Genomic DNA, 20,005 nt, shown 5'->3' with positions numbered 1-20,005 from the left:
CCTAGAGGGCTTGTGGCTGGAATCATAAAAGATAAGGTATGTCTTTCTTTGTCTATACAGCCCATGTTTTGGTTCCCCAAAAGAAATCCTCTCTATTTTCTCATCTGATTTCTTTCCCCACTGGCGAACTCTCATGCTCCAAACATCACTTTCAGGGAGGCCTTCTTTGCCCCATGGCCTAGGTTAGGATTTCCCGCTCTATGTTCTATCAAAATATCCATCATAAGTATTCATCATCATTATTATCAGATTGAACCATATGAAATTTATGATATCTAAAAAATGCCAATTTTATATGGTTCAACCTAAGTGCTTGTTTAATACCTATCTTTTGCGTTAGATCCTGTGCATCTTAGAGCTAGGGCCCAGTATGGCTGAGTCTCACCACTCTCCCCAGTACCTGCCCTTGTTCTTGTTACCTAAGTAGATGCTCAATGACTCTGAATGGATGAATGCATCCGTTAAAGGAAGGACATAACACTTAGTTGTGTTAGGTGCTTTACATATGCTCTCTCATTTAATCCTCTGAACTAGATGTTGTTTTTCCAGTTTTACAGATGAGGAAACCAAGACTCAGATTTATTAACTGGCCCAAGTCACTATATTAATAAGGGTTGGAAGCCAGGTTAGAAACAGGTTCCTTGAAGCCAAAATGTCCATGATTTTTCCATGACCCCTATTCACTATGGCAGACCTGCATGGTAAGTAAGGGTTGCCCAGTTCTACCCTTCTGCCTCTTCTCCCTTGCTCGCCTTTATTTTAGAGGTTGTCAAAGCTAAACACTAAACTTACCCAGTTTCTCTTCCAGCTAGGGGTGGCTCAGTGGATGTAAATAGAAAACTTTTGCTTTCTTAATGAAAGGGACAGAAGAGGCTGGCACATGGATGTGAAACAGAGCTGCAGCAGCCGTCTTATGACTTTGAAGGGAACACTGAGAGAATCAGAGACACAGGTGCTGACATCATGGACCCTCTAAACCAAAACCTGCTGTCATCTCCCTCCAGATTTCTCATCAAGTGAGAAAAATGACTCCTATTGTTTAAGCTACTCTCAACGGGGCTTTGGGTTACTTGTAGTTAATAACATGCCTGACACACCAATTCATGCCCAGTCATTCCGGTTGGTGACTTTGAAGTCACCTTAACTTTCCCTTCATTATCACCATATTTAATCCAATTTTGGCTATTCTTACTTTGAAGTGTCTTTTGACACTTGCTTTTTTGTTTTACCAACTACATCCCAATTAATACCCAGTTCATCGTAAAAAGCAATGGAGTCAGCTTTGAAGGCAAACAGACCTGGGTTTAAAAACTGACTTCACCATGCATTAGCTCGGAGAGCCTGAGCAAATTACTTAACTTCTCTGAACTTTGGAAAGCAGTGTTTTGTGGATTAGATGAGATATCCTATGTAAAGAGATTGTACATGTAATGATATACTGTAAAGATATATTATGTAAATATATACTATGTAAAGAGGCATATACTAGTAATTTTTTTCCCATTCAAATCTCCTCCTCCACATCTCCTGCCTCCACACTCTTTCCTTTCTCATGTATCTGGGCTTATCAAAGCACATCAAGTCAGCAAATGTTTACTGACTGACTAGTCCGTGAAGATTTTGTTTAGGCATTAACCTTCTCAAATGCTGCCTACATTCTTCACTCAAAAATTTTCCTTTCTCATGTATCTGGGCTTATCAAAGCACATCAAGTCAGCAAATGTTTACTGACTGATTAGTCCGTGAAGATTTTGTTTAGGCATTAACCTTCTCAAATGCTGCCTACATTCTTCACTCAAAAATTCTTTGGTGGATAAAGGGCCCTCAATATGCAAATTCTAGTCTTCCTTTCATATCTAATTTCCAATGATAAACCTCCCAAATATTCACTCTTCATGGAATTAATAGATCTGCAACATAACCAGCACCATTTTACACAAGCCCAAGTACAAAATGGCGCCGTCCACCTCCTTCCCTCCTCTCCCCCATTCTCTTTTACAAGAAGCCTCATGGTTTCAGAGAAAATGAAACTTTAGGCATTTCCACATGCACAGAACTCTCCATTCCCATGACTTAACTCAATCCCCACCCCGGAATTACATCACCCAGCTCTTGGCACCAACATACCTATATAAGCTCTACCACCCCCACACCTGGTGCTGTCTCCCATTCTCAGGGCAGCCCTGGGCTGTCCTCCATTTTGAGTACAGCCTGGCAGATTTCTTTCTTTAATAAAGCTTGAATGGTGCCCAGCATCTTGGCTCACTTTCTTTCAGAAACAAACTGTATTCTTTCTTACTTTGAGACTTTTGCTTAGACCAATGACACAAACACTAGCACAAACAGAGTCACCGGGAAGGCTGGTTAATGCACGGATTGCTGGGCCCCTCCCCCAGAGCTTCTGATTCAGTAGATCTGTGATAGGGTCCAAGAATTTGCATCTTAAACAAGTTCCCAGGTGAGGCTGATGCTATTCTCAGGGCACCATACTTTGAGAACACCTGGCTTAGACCATTTCTAGGGTGCTTAAAGAAAATACAAAGCAAAAAACATCGAGAAACAACTGGCATTTTTGCAGATAATACAAGTACATAACTTACAGTTTTGAATATGTCATACATGTGTTAGGTTCCTAGAGGGCAAGGCTTGAATTGCGTAAACTTTTACTAAAGTATTATCCACCACATACTATGTATTAAAAACTACGATAGGCTCAATAAATATTATATGACAGCAAGTTGAAACCTACAAAAAGTAGCAAGCATTAGTAAGGTGATATGTAAGATCCCACAATTCAAGGTCTCACTTCAGGTCAAATGAGATAAACAGATACTGGAAATGGGTGTTTGACACCAAATTCAGGGAGTATATTTGTGTGATTATTTATAACTAACTAACCTTACCTTTCCAGGACCAAAGCAAACTCTATAAATTAGTACTTACGTGAGTTCATGGCACCTAAGAGGCATTCAATAAACCTATTCTGTCAAGCCCACTGTAATGTGGCTAATACCAACTCAGTGTCCTCAGGGACCCAGCTGGCCTGGAAGTGCTTCAAAATCGAGGTTGTTTAAATGCCAGCCCTTGACATTCTTGTGACTAGCCTCCATTCCTCGATTCTGAAAAAGCGTCTGAAGAAAAGGAACATACCTGCTGGTTCTGTAGTGTATTCAGCTGAGAATCAAGATTCTTCTTTTCAATACATAAATCATTCATCTGATGCAGCTTCTTGGTGTGCTCTTTTGTCTTCATCATCAGCTCCCATCGCATTTGAGCAATCTTTTTCTACCGGGGCAGGAAGTTGCAAAATGGATTAAGTGAGTGAGAGGAAATAGAGAAAAAGGAGTGTCCAGATTTGATCAAAACCATCTTATGAAAGTGCAACCAGAAGAAACTGCATTGGGTCTGGTTTGATCAAAGGTAAGAAGAATGTAGGTATGCTCAAGGATCGAAGTAGGCAAAGATAAGAGAGATACAGATATCACTTTATTGTTGAGGAATGAAATTAGTATTCATACTGATTGCTGGTACTCATTACTTAAAAGCAAGGATGGTCATTTAAAAAGCAAACTTTCATGTATTGCTCTTTCCCCAGTCTTGGCCAAGAATCCCTCAAGGGAGATGACTTGAATGGCTAAACATCTGCATAACGGTTTTCCTTTGTTCTCTTATTGTGCCAACAAATTGTTTTAGATTGCACATATTATCTCCCACATTCCCGATAGGGTAATGTGTTTCTTCAAAGTACAGTGGCAAATCTTGGACTATCAAATGTGAGGCAGGGTCACTAGACAAAGTAGCACTAGGAATCTTTCCTCCTATCCTAAATGCTGATGATACAGAAAATTGTAGGAAATAAAATGATTTGTGGGCTTATAAAATTTTTATAAAAGCTTCTGTCTCTGAATCAGGCTGGAACTGGGGCACTGCTCATCCCATGGCTCGGGGAGCAGTATGTAAATATTAACATCTGTTAAGTCCCTACCAGTCAAACAGTCTATGCCTTGTTACAAAATTTATCACTGAGATGTTGTCTAATTCCAAACTGGAATAGCATATAAAAGCTAAATAATAATACAATTAGGATCCTCAGAAGATAGCAGTTCCATTTCTAACACTGTCAGAGCATTTATACGTTAAGTGTAGGCTTCACAGCGGGATCTTTCCATATTCTTCCATGCCATTATATTTAGATGCACTCTGGACCCCGAAACCTCTGGTGCTTTTGCTCCGAGACACACAGTTCCTTCAACTAAGCGAATAGTAAGGAAGCGGGACCGGCCTAAGATCCTGGGGGAGCCAAACGGGCTCACAGACCCATCTCCAGCTGCACAGACCCTTTGCAGGAACCACTTACAACTCACCAGGATTTCTTACCTTCACCATATTCAGCCAAAGAAGAGCCCTGTCCTCTCCTCCTTACCTCCCAGATCTTCATTTCCTTTGCATTCGATAGCTCCTTTCGAAGTTTTTTGATCTTCAGTTCTTCAAGGGTTGTATTAACAGAAAGCGTCTGGAGGGCTTCTAGGTCTATCACACGACCAAACTTGCTGATCATTAGTTGGTTGACTGTTTCCTCCATTTCTATAACAAGACAGTCACTGTCCCAAGTTGTTCAGTGGCTCCCGTTGTTATTATTAAACTAACAACATCAATGACAATAAAACTCTAAGGAACTGCTTTTGCAGGATGGTAAGAAATTTTATGTTGCCAGTGATTTTTCTTCTAGAAAATTTTGTAACAAATTTTGTACCAGGGCATAGACTGTTTTTTTTTTTTTTTTTCTTCTAGAAAAACCAACCAGCAACATAAAATTTTTTACCATCCTGCAAAAGCATCCTGCCTGCTGCTTTCCTCACTTAAAATACCCTTTCCTATATTGCCTTTTCATCTTCAAAATCCTACCTAAAACTGACTCCTTTTCCCCAGCTGGCTTGCACACTCTGATCTGCCCCTCCTCAGACTGTTAATGGGCTCCAACTAAATTATACACTTTTCCATTTTTTTTTTCAATTGTTGATCTTTTTTTTTTTTTTTTTTTTTTCTTCTAGAAAAACCAACCAGCAACATAAAATTTTTTACCATCCTGCAAAAGCATCCTGCCTGCTGCTTTCCTCACTTAAAATACCCTTTCCTATATTGCCTTTTCATCTTCAAAATCCTACCTAAAACTGACTCCTTTTCCCCAGCTGGCTTGCACACTCTGATCTGCCCCTCCTCAGACTGTTAATGGGCTCCAACTAAATTATACACTTTTCCATTTTTTTTTTCAATTGTTGATCTCTACCGCATATAGTGTTAAGAGTAGAGCAGGCACTTAGTCATCATAGACGTTTCCATCATACTCCAAGTAGAGTGAAGCCCTACCCGGCCTGCCCCGCCCTGCGTTCTCTGCCGCCTCCTTTCCCACATCTCTAGTGCTCATTTACTTCTCTACAGATGCACTGGCCTCCTCTGCGCTTCTCAGACATGCCAGGCTCACCCCCTCTTAGGTCCCTCAGTCTGGAATGCTCTGTGGTCACTCCTTACAGTTCCTTTTCTGAAAGCAAGAGTGAGGCTGGCCAAGGACTCATCGCTAAGAGCAGGTTCTCCAGGCAGCCCCTTCCTGGCCTCCCATGGACCTCAGCACTCTCTTTCCCAGTCCATTTTTAATTTTTCTTCTTAACAGCTATCTCCATCTAACATGCAATGTATTTTACTTTTGTTTATTGTCTTTCCTCAAAGCAGGGACTCTAGAATACCTGGGGAAAATCTCTCTTGTGAGGTCTGGACTCTCTAAGAAAATATAATCCTGTTCCAAGACTTTCTCAGTGACTAGACTGTTCCCTAAGTGAAGCTTGAAGGCCTTAAGGTATAACGAGATGATATGGTTCCATTATAGTGCAGAAATTTGGATTCAGGCATAATTGTTATGATTGAATTACAATTTATAATTGGCATGGCTATTCATGCAATCCAGGGAGAAGCTATTCACTTTGTATTCTGTGTGAGTGAGCCCCATGGACTTTTATAATGCGGTGGCTGCAGTAACCAGTGATGAAAATGAAATGACAGATAGATGCTAGCACATGGGTGCTAGCCTATAGCTGTCTGCTTGGCCCATCTCAGTGAGAACTGTGACTCCCTCCAGCTAGTCCCATATAAGGGGGTGCCCTCTCTCACGCCTGCCTCATGTACTAGGACACGTGGAGTACCATCTCCCATGGCAGCTTCATGCACTAGAACAAGTGGGGTGCCCTGTCCCACAGCTGCCTCATATACTAGGACATGTGGGGCCCTTCTCTCATGGCTGCCTTGTATACTAGGACACATGGGGGGCCCTCTCATGGCTGTGATGTAGGGTGCCCTCTCCCATGGCTACTTCACATACTAGGACATGCACTCTAGTCCTTGCCATTCACTCCTTCTCTCATGGCTGCCTTGTATACTAGGACACATGGGGGGCCCTCTCATGGCTGTGATGTGGGGTGCCCTCTCCCATGGCTACTTCACATACTAGGACATGCACTCTAGTCCTTGCCATTCACTCTATGGATAAACAAAATGTGGCAAATACATACAATGAAATATTATTCAGCCTTAAAAAGGAAGGAAATTCTGACACATGCTATAACATAAATGAACCTTGAAAACATTGTGCTAAATGAAATAAGACAGTCACAAAAAGACAAATACAAGTTAAACACTCATACTGTATGATTCTACTCATCTGAGGTACTTAGAGTAGTCAAATTCATAGAGACAGAAAGTAGAATGGTGTTTCCAGGAGCTGGGCGAAGGAGGTAATGGGAGTTATTATTTTAATGGGTATGAAGTTTGGTTTGGAAAGATAAAAAAGTTCTGGAGATGGATGTGATGGTTGGACAACTATGTGAAAGTACTTAATCTCATTGAGCTGTCCACCTACAAACGGTTAAGATGTTAAATATTATGTACATTTTACCACAATTTAAAAAATAAATTTAAAAATCATTAAGCCTAAAATAAAAGATTGATAAATTAAAATCAGGAAGTTATTGTTCATCAAATGCAATCATAAAAGTAAAAACCCCAAAACAGGAGAAGATATTTAGAAAACACATAACCAACTGAGGATTAGTATCAAGAAAATAAAAATCCCACATATCAATTTTTTTAAAATGGCAAACACATCAACAGAAAAATGAGCAACATAAATGAACAGTCATTTTACAGAATAGAAACTATTAAAGAACCTAAAAATATACAACAAAAAATGTTCAACCTCCTAAGTGGTTAGGAAAATGCAAATTAAGACCATGAGTTACCACATTACAACTCTGGTTTGGCAAAAATTCGAAACCTAATAAGATTATGCATTTTCAATGATATATGTATCTCAAAGGGAACTCATATTCTGTTGATAGGAGTGTAAATTAGTACTGTATCATCACTCTGGAAGACAATTTGGCACTTCCATGCCCTGCAACTCAGCCATTCTACTACTAGGTATGTATCCTACACAAATTCTTGTACACATGAACCATGTACAAGGTTTTTTGTAGTAGCAGAATTATCAAAGCAAAAAAACAAAAAACAATCTATATGTCCATTGTCAGGAGAAGAATGAATAAATTTTAGTATAATCACAGGATATTATATTATACAACAATGAAAATAAACTACAGCTACCTGCACGACTACATCTAATCTTGGAAATATAATATTAGGGGCAAGAGAGCATTCCTGGAGACATAGGCAGGAGCTAATGGCAGCCCCCTCCACCTGGGGGCAGGCAAGAGAGCACACCAAAAACACCACTTCCACATGGGTGGACCACCACAGCCATCACAACAGCCATGGTTGCCACAAAAGCAGCTTGACACCACAGCAGCAGCCACAGCCATTGTGCAGGAAGCCTGCCAGGCACTCAACAGCACTGACACTAGGAGAGTCCCTAGCAGAGACCAGAAAAAGAAGAGGCTGTCTATCTCCTCAAAGCCGACTCTAGAGTAATAGAAGAAGTGACTGATCTACCAGATGACCAGACATCAAGAAAATATGACACCACCAAAAGAATACAGTAATTCTCAAATACCAGAACCTATACAGCAGGAAACCCTTGGAATAACTGAAAAGGAATTATGAGCAACAATCTTAGGCAAACTCACTGAGATTCAAGAAGACTCAGTTAGATGACACAATGAAACAAGAAAAAAATCCAGGATATGAAGGAGGAAATTTATGAAGAGATCAATGCCTTAAAAAAGAATGTAACAGAATCACAGAACTGAAAGATTCACTCAACAAAATAAAAAACACAACCAATAGCTTAAACAGCAGGCTAGAACAAGCAGAAGGAAGAATTTCTGATCTTGAAGATAGTCTTTTCAAAATAATGCAGGTGGACAAAAAAAAGGAAAAAAGCATTTTTATAAAATGAAGAAAATCTAAGAGAGCTAGCACACAACCCTAAGTAAACAAATATTTGAATCATGGGTGTTCCAGAAGGGGAGGAGAAAGGAAAAAGCATGGAAAACCTATTCAACAAAATAATAATGAAAAACTTCCCAGGTATAGGGAGAGACATGGCCCTTCAGATCCAGAAGGCTCAAAGATTCACAAACAGATTCAATCTGAAAAGATCCTCTCCAAGACACATTAGAGTCAAACTGGCAAAGCTCAAAGACAAAGAGAGAATCTTACAGAAGCAAAAGAGTCAGGTCACCTACAAGGGAGCCCCTATCAGACTAACAGCAGACTTCTCAGTAGAAATGCTACAGGCCAGAAGAAAATGGGATGATACTTGCAAAGCAGTAAAAGAAAACACCTGACAGCCAAGAATACTATACCCAGAAAGCCTATCCTTCAGAAATGAGGGAGAAATAGTGTATTTTCTAGACAAAAACTGCAGGAGTTCACCACCACACGACCAGTCCTGTCAGAAATCCTCAAGGGTGTCCTGCATCTGGAATCCAAAAGAATGATAATCTCTACTACAAACACACAAGAAAGAACAAAACCCACCAGCAGAACAAAAATGCAAACAAGAAAGAGAAATAAATTATATCTTATGACCACAAAAAACCACAGTGACAATGTAATAATGCCCCTGCTTTATTTCTGATTTTAGTAATTTTGGTCTTCACTCTTTTTTTCTTCATCGGTCTAGATAAAGGTATGCAAACTTTGATCTTTTTAAAGCATCAATTTTTGGTTTTTTCTCTATTGTTTTTTAAAACTCTATTTCATTTATTTCTGTTGTGATATTTCCCTATTATATAATCTTTAAAATGTTATTCAAATTAAAAAGCCATGAAATCACAGCAATACTAATTCATCTATCAGACATCTACACTCTGTGTCATTGTTGATGAACAACATGAAGGACTAATAATCTTTGAATAAACTAACTTTATCATTAGATACCATTCATATCATTGGACATAAATCAAAAGCTTATTTATTTATTTATTTTTGTCTTTTTCCATGTCCAGCAACGGATCGCACCCCTCAGTGTCGCGCCCGTACCGGACCGGACTGTAGCAGTGCGCCACCGGGCTGGCCCAAGATTTTTCTTATTTTTAATATAGATGTTTATAAGTATAAATTTTCCTCTGGGCATGAACCCTGTATCCTATAAATTTTGATCTGTTGGGCCTTGATCTTTATTCTCAAAGTACTCTCTAATTTCCCTGTGATCTTTCTTTTTACCCATTGTTTACTTAGGAGAGTGTTGTTTAATTTCCACACATTTGTGGATTCTCTAAATTTCCTTAGACTTGTTTTGTGCCAGAAAAAAAATAATCTATGGATTCACACTGCTTGCAATTTTTAAAAAAGAAAAATATCACATTAAATGAAAGAGATGTTTCAAAAGGCTACATATGGTATAATATTTTTATGAAGCTCTACAACAATACGTAATTTAGGAATCACATAAATGTGTTTAAACTATCTTTTTAGAGTCAGGGAATGCTAAACATGAAATTGGGAATAGTGGTTATCACTGGGTGTGAGAAGACAGAAAGGGTAGAGGACATGCAGGTAGATGCCACAGTATTGGTACTATTGTTGTTTTTAAGTTGGGTAGTAGATTCACAGGATTTATTTCCTTGTAATACTTCATAACTTACACATATGTCCTATATATCCAACATCACAAGAAGTATTTAAAAAGATAATTATCTTCAAAGTATGCATCTTATACTGTATACCTCAATTCCAGAAGAATTAAAAACACTAATGCGAAGAACACTACTAATAGAGGAAATGATAGAAAAATGTCTTCTTTAAATTGAGAAATAAGGGCCGACCCCGTGGCGCACTCAGGAGAGTGCAGCGCTGGGAACGCAGTGGTGCTCCCTCCGCGGGTTTGGATCCTATATAGGGATGGCCGGTGCGCTCACTGGCTGAGCTCAGTGCGGACGACACCAAGCTGAGGGTTGCGATCCCCTTACCGGTCACAAAAAGGACCAATGTCTTCTTTAAATTGAGAAATAAGGGCCGACCCCGTGGCGCACTCAGGAGAGTGCAGCGTTGGGAACGCAGTGGTGCTCCCTCCGCGGGTTTGGATCCTATATAGGGATGGCCGGTGCGCTCACTGGCTGAGCTCGGTGCGGACGACACCAAGCTGAGGGTTGCGATCCCCTTACCGGTCACAAAAAGGACCAAAAAAATAAATAAATTGAGAAATAAAATTATGTATGTGTATGTTTATCATGTATGACTTTTTTGTGAAATATATATGCAGTGGAATGGCTAAATTGAGCTAATTAACATATGCTTTACCTCATTTATTTATTTTTGTGGTAAGAACACTTAAAATCTACTCTCCTAGCAATTTTGAAGAATGGAATGCATTGTTATTAACTATACTCACGATGTTGTACAGCAGATCTCTTGAACTTATTCCTCCTATCTAACTGAATTTTTGTACCCCTTGACCAACATCTCCCCAACTCCCCCCGCCCACTTCACAGCTCTGGTAACCACCATTCTTCTCTGTTTCTATGAGTTCAACATTTTTACACTCCTCATATAAGTGAAATCACGTGGTATTTGTCATTCCATGCCTGGCTTATTTCACCTAGCATAATGTCATCCAGGCTCATCCATGCTGTTGCAAATGACAGAATTTCCTTCTTTTTTAAGGCTGCATAGTATTCCGTTGTATACATATATGTTCTTTATCCATTCATCTGTCGATGGACACTTAGGTCGATTCCATATCCTGGCTATTGTGAATAATACTGCGGTAAACATGGGAGTGCGGGTATCTCTTCAACATACTGAGTTCATTTCCTTTGGATATATACTCAGTAGTAGGATTGCTGGATCAAAAAAAATCTTTATGATCTCAGATTAGGAAAGGATTTCTTAAACAAGACACATACAATGCATATTTCACAAATAAAAAGATTGATAAAATTTACTATATTAAGATTTTAAATGTCTGTATCCCAAAATTATACACTAGACAAAGTAAAAAAGGCATGCCAGAAACTAGAGAAGATTTGAAATGCATTTAATAGATGAAATATATATATATGTAAATAATTCCCCCAAATCAATAAGCAAACAAATAAAAAATAGAAATAAAAAATGGGCAAAGGATATGATGGGCAAGTTACAGAAAAGGAAACAAATAAATGCTGAGTAAATGTATGTAGAGATGTTCAACCTCACCAGCAATTAAGGAAATGTAAATAAAAACCACCATAAAATACTTGCATAACTTAACATTCACCAGGCTGAGAAAAATATTAAAGTGTGATAGTACCAAGTGTTAATGACAGTATGGATCCTGGGTCACACAATGCCAGGGGTATGATAAATTGGTTCAACCATTTTGGAGGGCAACTTGGCAATATCCAGGAGAGCTGAAAATGCACAAATCCCCTTAACAGAGATCCCAGTACTAGGGATTCACCTTCTCACACATGTGCACCGGGAGATGTGTACAAGGTTTACAGTGACATTGTCTGTAATAATTAAAAATTAGCAATACCCTAAATATCCACCAACAGGAGACTGAAGAAGTAATTTTCTATTTTATATTCACATAATGAAAAACCGTAGTACCAGTTAAAGTGAATAAGTTATCTGTAGCAATAAATCTCAAAAATTGGTTTAATAAAGTGAATCACAAAATGATACGAATATCATCACAGTTTAACACATGCAAGGTAGTTCTATGTTCTATATATTGTGTGTGGCTACATAGACATGCAGGCACCCATACCTGGTGCTTAACTCCAGGGATGGGGCATCAGGATAGTATTAGAAAGAGAAGGGGCTTCAATTCTACCTGCAATGCTTTATTTCTTAAGCTGGGTAGTGGGTACATGGGTCATTATTATATTATTCTATATTTTATCATACACAGAGATAAACAGATTCTATGAAAAAGGATTTCTCCTTTTGAAATAGGAGAGTCATCTTTCCGTGGTGTCAGAAGAGATGGCGAGTAGGAAGACGCAAAGGTGTTCTTGTTTCCTCTCTCAGTTTTGATTCTGTGATTACTGTTTTCAGAGTTGAAGACAGTTGCCGGATAGTTTCCCCTCTTACCGATAAATACGACTAGGTAATCCACGGGCTTAGCTACTCACTGTGTATCGTTTTTGCCATCTCTCTCTTTTCTCGGATGAGCATTTTACGCCTCTCCCGGTATTCTTTGTTAAGGTTTTGCTGCTTGGAATTTTCCTCCTGGAGCTGTACGATTCGTTCTTGCAGTCGTCCCAAGGAGTGGTTAGAGAAGACCAAAGTACCGGAAAGATCACGAGGTATTTCTCCAAGCACCACACACTCTATCTACAAAACCAAAACAAATCAAAACCAAAATAGACCAAGATACAAACTAAATGTAAAGTACTAGAAAGCACAAGAGAAAAAAAGAGAAAGCTTCCTTCTCCGTCCCTTGTCTAGGTCCTTGCCTTTGGGATTGCCTTTCTCTCCACTAAGTGACAGTGACCTGGTCAACATTGCGAGTTGCTGTCAGATAGTAAGCCATATTATGTCTCTCTGGGGACAGCAAATCATCCCACAAAGATCATGCCTAATATCTTCTGCATAACGAAGGGACAAACATTGCAGGATTGGCATGTCAGGCAAACTGCTCCATATAGCTAATCCAGTTTGGGTCAGGCTACACAAAACATACATAAGGCTGCTCTATGGGTTGTTTTCCTAAAACACAGCTTCTTCCGCTAACCTGACAAAAGAGGACATGATGAGCCTTTTCTCTCACTGATATATATACATATTCCTGCAATTTAATATAAGCTGCAATTCAAGTAGAGAATGGAAATGAACAGAGAGGGAAAAAAGAGAAGATACTTTCTTTTTGTCTTGACCTTCCTCATTAATGAGTAGAGACTAAGCGAAGATAAAAAGTGTTCACAATTCTTGCATCTTTATTTTGTCTTTTTAAAGGTGGTATGAAAAGTGACATGTGTGCAAGACCCAAGATTTCAACGCCAGCCCATTCTGTTTTAAAGTTATAGGCTCCTCATTTCTCTGCACATGAAATGATTGAAATTTCAAAGTGACAACGGACCATGGGGAAATAGGCGTGTTTTCATGTTGCTCTTTTATAACAATCTAACAACGGATAAGAAATGTTTGGGTGTCATTTTACAGGTAGGATTCTCAGCAAAGGGCCACAATTCTCCCCACTAGTAACACGGATCTTTCTCTAGAAAAGCTGGGGTCTGAGCACTCTTCTGCCCAGACAGGGTGGAGCCACCACTGCAGATGCATCACCTGATGGAGCTTGAGTGGAATCACGACCAGCAGTTCATTCAGCCGCTGCTGCTTCTCTCGCTGATAAGCCTCCAGGGCCTCCTCTGCTGTATTCAGATTAGTTGCCACAACTTTTACCTGTTAAAAAGCCCCATGTGTAAAATGTTGATACAATTCAATGAATGTATACCTAAGGTGGGAAATAAAGGCATCATGGGAGAGGGCAAAGCATGAGCAGGATCTGCTTTGTTGGGCTATGATTAAGTGCATGATCCCAGGAATGTATATTATTTTCTTCCTGCCAAGTTATCATCCACACCAATTTTTTGATCATTTCTATGTCCCCAGAGTCATGAAGGTTTTTTGAATAGGAGCTTAGAAAACACGTTCTCATCTCCCTTTCATTTTCTGCATGAAAAGCAGCCCTCTGCATGGAATGTCTTTGTCAGAGTGGTGGGAATCTTGTTTGGTTCTAATGGCCTCAATAAATTAAAGGAAAAAGCCCTTTAAAGCAATGAAACTACTAACTACAGTTTTTCTAAAGCATATTCCTCATCTCCTAAAACTCTGAAAATTTTCCAAATCATTTCCTATCTGCAAGAAGAGAAGCAACCTATGAAAAATATTTCTGAATATGAATCAATTAAATGATGCTGCTCTAGACAAGAGTGCCTAAGAGGGAAAATGAGCAGATAAGGCCAAAATCAGTCGATATCACACCAGAAGTTCAGCTTAGCCATCTGCAGCACTGGGTGCATGCCCACCAGACGGTCAACAGCGTGATCTCTTGGGATGCAGAAAGAAAATATCAGTGACTATTTCTATTCATTTTTATCTCGTTTTCTTTAATTTCTGTTTTTGTGAATGTTTCATAACAAACTATATTAGTACAATAGTTGATGAGACAATTTATGAATACATATACATTTATTATGGGGTATGTGTTCCACATTCTTTTTACTTATAGAATTATGTAATCAAAAGTTTGGAAAGCAATGACTGAGATAAATTCCAGTCTTCAAAAGAGGAATGGCTCCCACCACTAACTACTGTGCTTAAGGAGGAAAACCTGGACTTAATATTGGAAATGTTTCTTCTCTGAGGAGAAGTCCTAACAACGTCATTGCTATGAAGTGGCAATATTATAGCTAGGAGAATGTGTATCACTTTGAAAGAAGATAAATAATCTGGCAGACCACCATACTTTTTTGGACAATGTATCATATTCCTTTTTGAGGTTATCAACAATTTTCTTTTCTTCAACCAAGGCCTCCTCAATGTCTAGCCTTTTCTCTCGAAGTTGAAGAGCCAGTTCAAAAAGAGCCGGATTGCAATCTGAAAAGCAAGTTAAAATTTTAAAAAAGCCAGCCCCATTTGTCATGGAATCGGGGGGTACTAAAAGTGCGGACCTTGGAGCTCCAGAATCAATAATGTCTATTTGCAAATCCACTCTAGCAAGCTTTCACACTTATGGTTCCATTGCTCTCAGTGGAAATTATTAATAGTATCCATAATCATGAAAGTAATAATTATACTACTATAGATGTTCTGAGCCGTACGCTGAGCCAGACTTTGTGTTAGGCCCTTTATGTACATTATCTCACTCAAGGCTCGCAGACCCCACAAGATAGAAACTATTGTTTCCATTCTATAGGTGAAGACCCCTAAGTCTCAGAGCGGTGACATAACTGGTTCATGACAGAGTAGGATTCAAGGGCATCATCCCTATTATTTTCACTGTGTCACACTAAGAGCCCCATTTATCTACCAAATAATACATTTAGAATTATGTAAAAATAGAATACCGAAATGTAATTTAGGATCCCCAGTTCTAGCCCTAGTTCTACCAGTACCTACCTACCTGTGAGATGTTGTTCAAGCCATTTAATCCTGCTATAAAATAACCAGTTGCGGTACAAGGTTTTTGTGCTCTCTTCCACTCATAAATATTATGATTTTTAAAAGACTCTTGTTGGGCCGGCCCGGTGAATTATGTAAAAATAGAATACCGAAATGTAATTTAGGATCCCCAGTTCTAGCCCTAGTTCTACCAGTACCTACCTACCTGTGAGATGTTGTTCAAGCCATTTAATCCTGCTATAAAATAACCAGTTGCGGTACAAGGTTTTTGTGCTCTCTTCCACTCATAAATATTATGATTTTTAAAAGACTCTTGTTTACAAAGTTACAAGATTTAAACTTTATTTGAAATTAATCTTTTAATATTAAATTAAAACTTTATTTGAAATGTCTAAAAAAACAAATTACAGACCCCCAAAATTATTTCTTCTATACTGAACCATTCGTCTATTAAGACCATAAGAATATTGGTCTGGCTGCCCCAGACTGGTGTCATCAGTGAAAAAAGTGAATATAAATTGCCAACCATATCCAGGAAACTGGTACAAATTGCCCTTACAAAACAGATTTGAAATACAAAAATTTGAATAAGTTTTGTCAAAAAGGAGAGTATTGTAAAATATATATGTAAATTGCAATCTGGTATTTCTCAATAAAATGAAACTTGCTACCTAATTTATAATAACTTTGAATCCACTGTCAATTATCTGCAGATTATCTGTCACTCATAAAGGCTGCCTAAGGAAACAGAAAATAAGTCATCCAGAGAGCCCCCAAAAGTATTCAGTACACTATACTTCATACATTTTAAACCACCTTATCCTTTAATTTTATTTTCAGGGAATTGAGAAAGAAAAAAAGGACCTTCTCGGTATTGTCAATCCATATTCACACTCCACTGAGAACACATGGCTTTATCCAACTTACTTGTTGGGCAGACAGAATCATCAAAAACCTCTTCTTCAGATCCAGACTCAGTCTCATCACTCTCCAAGCTGGATTCTTCTTCACTAGATTCATCACTCTCCTCATCCTCATCTAAGGACAAAAGAAGACACTGTTAGCAGAGAAGTTCCTATATTAAACTAAATAGCAGATTTTTAAAGTATTTTTCAATGAGTCAGTCACTAGGAAAATAACAAAGAGATAAAGCAGAACACCACTCAATATTTTTGGAATAGTTTAAAGTGGTTAATGACATAGAGACCACAAACTCAGATGCCTGCAGAAGGCTGTGCAGTTATCCATGCATCAAGTCAGAGCAGGTTGAGATCCAGCCTCCAAGCTGCTGTGTTGTAACCCACATAATACACACTTGGTTAAATAGGTCCACAATTCTTAAACCATAGAATGCTCTAAAAACAGAAAAGGTTTTCATAACCTGTCTGAACTGAAGTAACACTAGTGATAGTTTTTACTTAACCTAAGTAAGTACTTAACCTACTTAGTGCAAATATTCATGTTTTGCTGCAGAAGTACAAGTATTAAGGCTTTTGATTTTGAGATCCCATACCAAATCCTCCTGGGGTGTTATGTCGACAAAGGCTCACTTCTTTGACCAAACCTGAGTCCTCTCTTGAGACCTCTTCCCAACTAGTTCCTGACCTTGGACTCTGTCCTTAGTGCATTTAGTCCAGTTGTAGCAAGAATCCTGATGAGTCAAAAATCCGCCACCCTTGATATCTGATCAAATTCCTCATCCTCCTATTCTCAATACCTATCACCCTGACTTGCCCTCAGTAAAAATCCTATTAGGTCTGGTTAGCAAAGAATTATCCTACGTCTTAGTAATTTTCTGTCCACAGACCCCCACCCTGCTCTTTGGCTGTAAATCTACATTTGCCCTTGTATTCAGAGTCAGGCCCCATCTCTGTTCTTATTGTAAAGCCCCATTGTAGTAGTTTCTCTGAATAAAGTCTGCCTTATCTTTCTTTACCAACTGTCATGAACATTTTTTTCTTTACAATGTCATATAGAATTGTAGTGGGGAACCCTGAGCATTTTCTGATTGTTAGACCTGCCCCCTTTCGCTGGAGAAACTGTTTTAGAAATTTTATGCTCGGCTGTCTTAATCGCAAACTCTGACTTGCCTGTTTCCTGCACCCGCCTGTATCCATGTGCTAATCGGAGATAACAGTCTCACACCACTCTAAGGTCTGGATGCAAATTAGGCTCCAGAGCTGACCAGTGAACTGTGTCCCATAATCAGCCAATACAAATTAGCAGGACTGCATCCCTCATTTACATAGGAAGACCTGAATGGGAACTTGGGCGGAAAGTCAGGGCAGGAATTTTGGCTATATAAGACTGCCTGTTTCCTTTGTTTGGGGAGACACTGATCTAGGAGTCTTTACTCCCCAGTGCTCTCCTTGCTTACAAGCAATAAAGCACTGTAACATCAAAAGAGCTGTAACACCAAAAAGAGCTGTCAACTATTAAAAGAGCTATAAAACCAACGTTGGTCTTGGATTCCTCTGTGCGAGCAGCTCACAGCAGAATATCTTTCTAAAATATAAAAAAATTCTGAATACTAAAACACATCTTTCCCTAAGGGTTTTGGATAAGGGGTTGTAGACCTCTCCCTTTCACCCTTCCCCATTTTCTCTTAAATTGAGGCTATCTACGAACCACAGATCACCAATTTGCAATTTCTGTTTTATGGAACTTTAAGTTAGAGATAAGAGATGGACCCCACACCTTCTAGAATATTTCTTACATTTAAGATCGCTCTTAATATTACTTTAAGAGATCTGTATAACTGCATAAAATGAATCAGAAAGATTTAAAATTTGATTTTAAAATTCTTTACATAGACTTCTGCTCTCTGAAAATGAATGAGACCTACTTTTTCCCTTTTTCTCCCACTAAACACAGCTAAACATGTGTAAAACAAACACAAAAAGACACTGAAAAGTAGAGAGAGAAAAAAAAAATCAACTCTGTATCTCAGAACCCAAGGAACAACACTATGATGAGTTCTTTGGGTCTTCTTTCTGCCTCACATATCTCAGACTTGGAGAGGAGTAAGTTGGCAACCTAGAAATACCAACAGGTGCAGATGTAGAAAGGCCCAACAAAAGCCCATTCTCTCTAGCCAGAGGACCAGGAAAGGGGCAGCCTAGCAAGACAAAAAAACTTCTAGACAATAAGCACTCTACTCCAACCAAACACCACAGAACAACCCTGGTCCCATTCCCTGACAAATCAACAAAGGCCAAGTGGGTAGCCTAAATACTCACTCGCACAAGACTATAACGAGGCATCCCAACACTCCTATTGGGATGATGTCAGAGAAAGTCAAGTAAGAGGCCAGAGCATTTATCCCTGCTGGCTAGTAACAAGCTCCCTACAGCCATTACCACTGAGATACCTATAAGAGACCACATAGGGAGCCTGAACTCCCATCTGGCAGTAACAAGTTACCTTTCCCTCTCCCCTCAGAGGTGGTATCAGAAGAGCCCTAGTGGAGGCAGAGATAGAAGATGGTGATGGGTCTGGAGCGGGCGTGCCAGAAGACAGTGCGAGCCTGAGAAGTGTGCGCTGTGCTGCCAGAGTACTATTTGCATTTCCAAGAGACACAAAAAATGAATAAATCATTGATCAACTAATCTACAATGATAAAAAAGCAACTACAGATTCGAGGTTTTAGGGTCAACACAAAAGAAGATTCCTGAGAGCGCCCGAGCCGCACCGCGGGACCGAGTGAGCAGCCCAAGGCAACAAAGGCCAAGGAAGACGGCAGCGATGACGTGGAAATGGAGAGCAAGACACCTGACCGGCCCAGCTCTGTGAGCTCTGTGAGTGACCCCCAGCCCGGCCCCGCTTGCGGGGCAGACGCCCGTCCAGCTCCTGCCTACCACACCAGGCTAGGCACCAGCACCAGGGCTGCCTCCATTTTCTTGGGTGGGGGCGGGGCCGGCCATCTCGGCCAGGCCTGCCCTCCTCGCTTGGCGCAGCTCCTCACTGAGCCTAGCCACTTGCGTGCCTCGGCACGGGGCCTCCCGGGGCCTGCGGACCAGCCTCCAATCCCATTCCCCCCGTGGATCTCCGGCAGGGCTGGTGGCATGGGGAAACCCCGGCCAGCATAGGGAGGGCAGGGAAGAGGAGCCCGGCCAGATCATCACCCCACCGCACCCTGGGCTTTGGCCAGGTAAATTTCCTGTTTCCGGGAGGCAGATACCATCTCTGTGGCCATCAGTTCGGAAGAACCCCAAACTGATTTCTGGTTGGGAGAGGTGTGGCCGGAGCGCTCCCAAGCTTGCTTGAACCTGCTGGAGAGCTGACTGCTGGCGGGCGCCGGAGTTGGCCCACACTGGGGGGATTCAAAGAGGAACTGTGTGCTGTGGGATCCTCCCCCGAGGACCTCACACCCTCGTGTGGGAAATAACTCAACTACACAAATAACCACAATACCAGGAGGAAGGTGAGAAGCCCAGAGAAAGCC

The 20,005-nt window shown here is 40.1% G+C and overlaps 1 protein-coding gene across 1 annotated transcript in view; it reads right to left on the bottom strand.

The window, feature by feature from the left end:
• CFAP44 (cilia and flagella associated protein 44) overlaps positions 1-20,005 on the bottom strand; it is a 139,754-nt gene that overhangs the window by 1,148 nt on the left and 118,601 nt on the right. Inside the window, exons 30-35 of the mRNA XM_008574819.1 lie at positions 16,489-16,599; positions 14,906-15,036; positions 13,723-13,839; positions 12,570-12,771; positions 4,424-4,584; positions 3,151-3,285 (exon numbers count right to left, since the gene is read on the bottom strand). Of these exons, the coding sequence (XP_008573041.1) occupies positions 3,151-3,285; positions 4,424-4,584; positions 12,570-12,771; positions 13,723-13,839; positions 14,906-15,036; positions 16,489-16,599 (857 nt within the window). The remainder of the gene's footprint in view (positions 1-3,150; positions 3,286-4,423; positions 4,585-12,569; positions 12,772-13,722; positions 13,840-14,905; positions 15,037-16,488; positions 16,600-20,005) is intronic.

This window comes from Galeopterus variegatus, unplaced genomic scaffold (genome assembly GCF_000696425.1).
Source record: "Galeopterus variegatus unplaced genomic scaffold, G_variegatus-3.0.2 Scaffold1110, whole genome shotgun sequence".
In the NCBI taxonomy this organism is placed as follows: Eukaryota; Metazoa; Chordata; class Mammalia; order Dermoptera; family Cynocephalidae; genus Galeopterus; species Galeopterus variegatus.
Note: the sequence above shows the minus strand (reverse complement) of the source record. Positions and strands in the feature narration are given on the sequence as shown.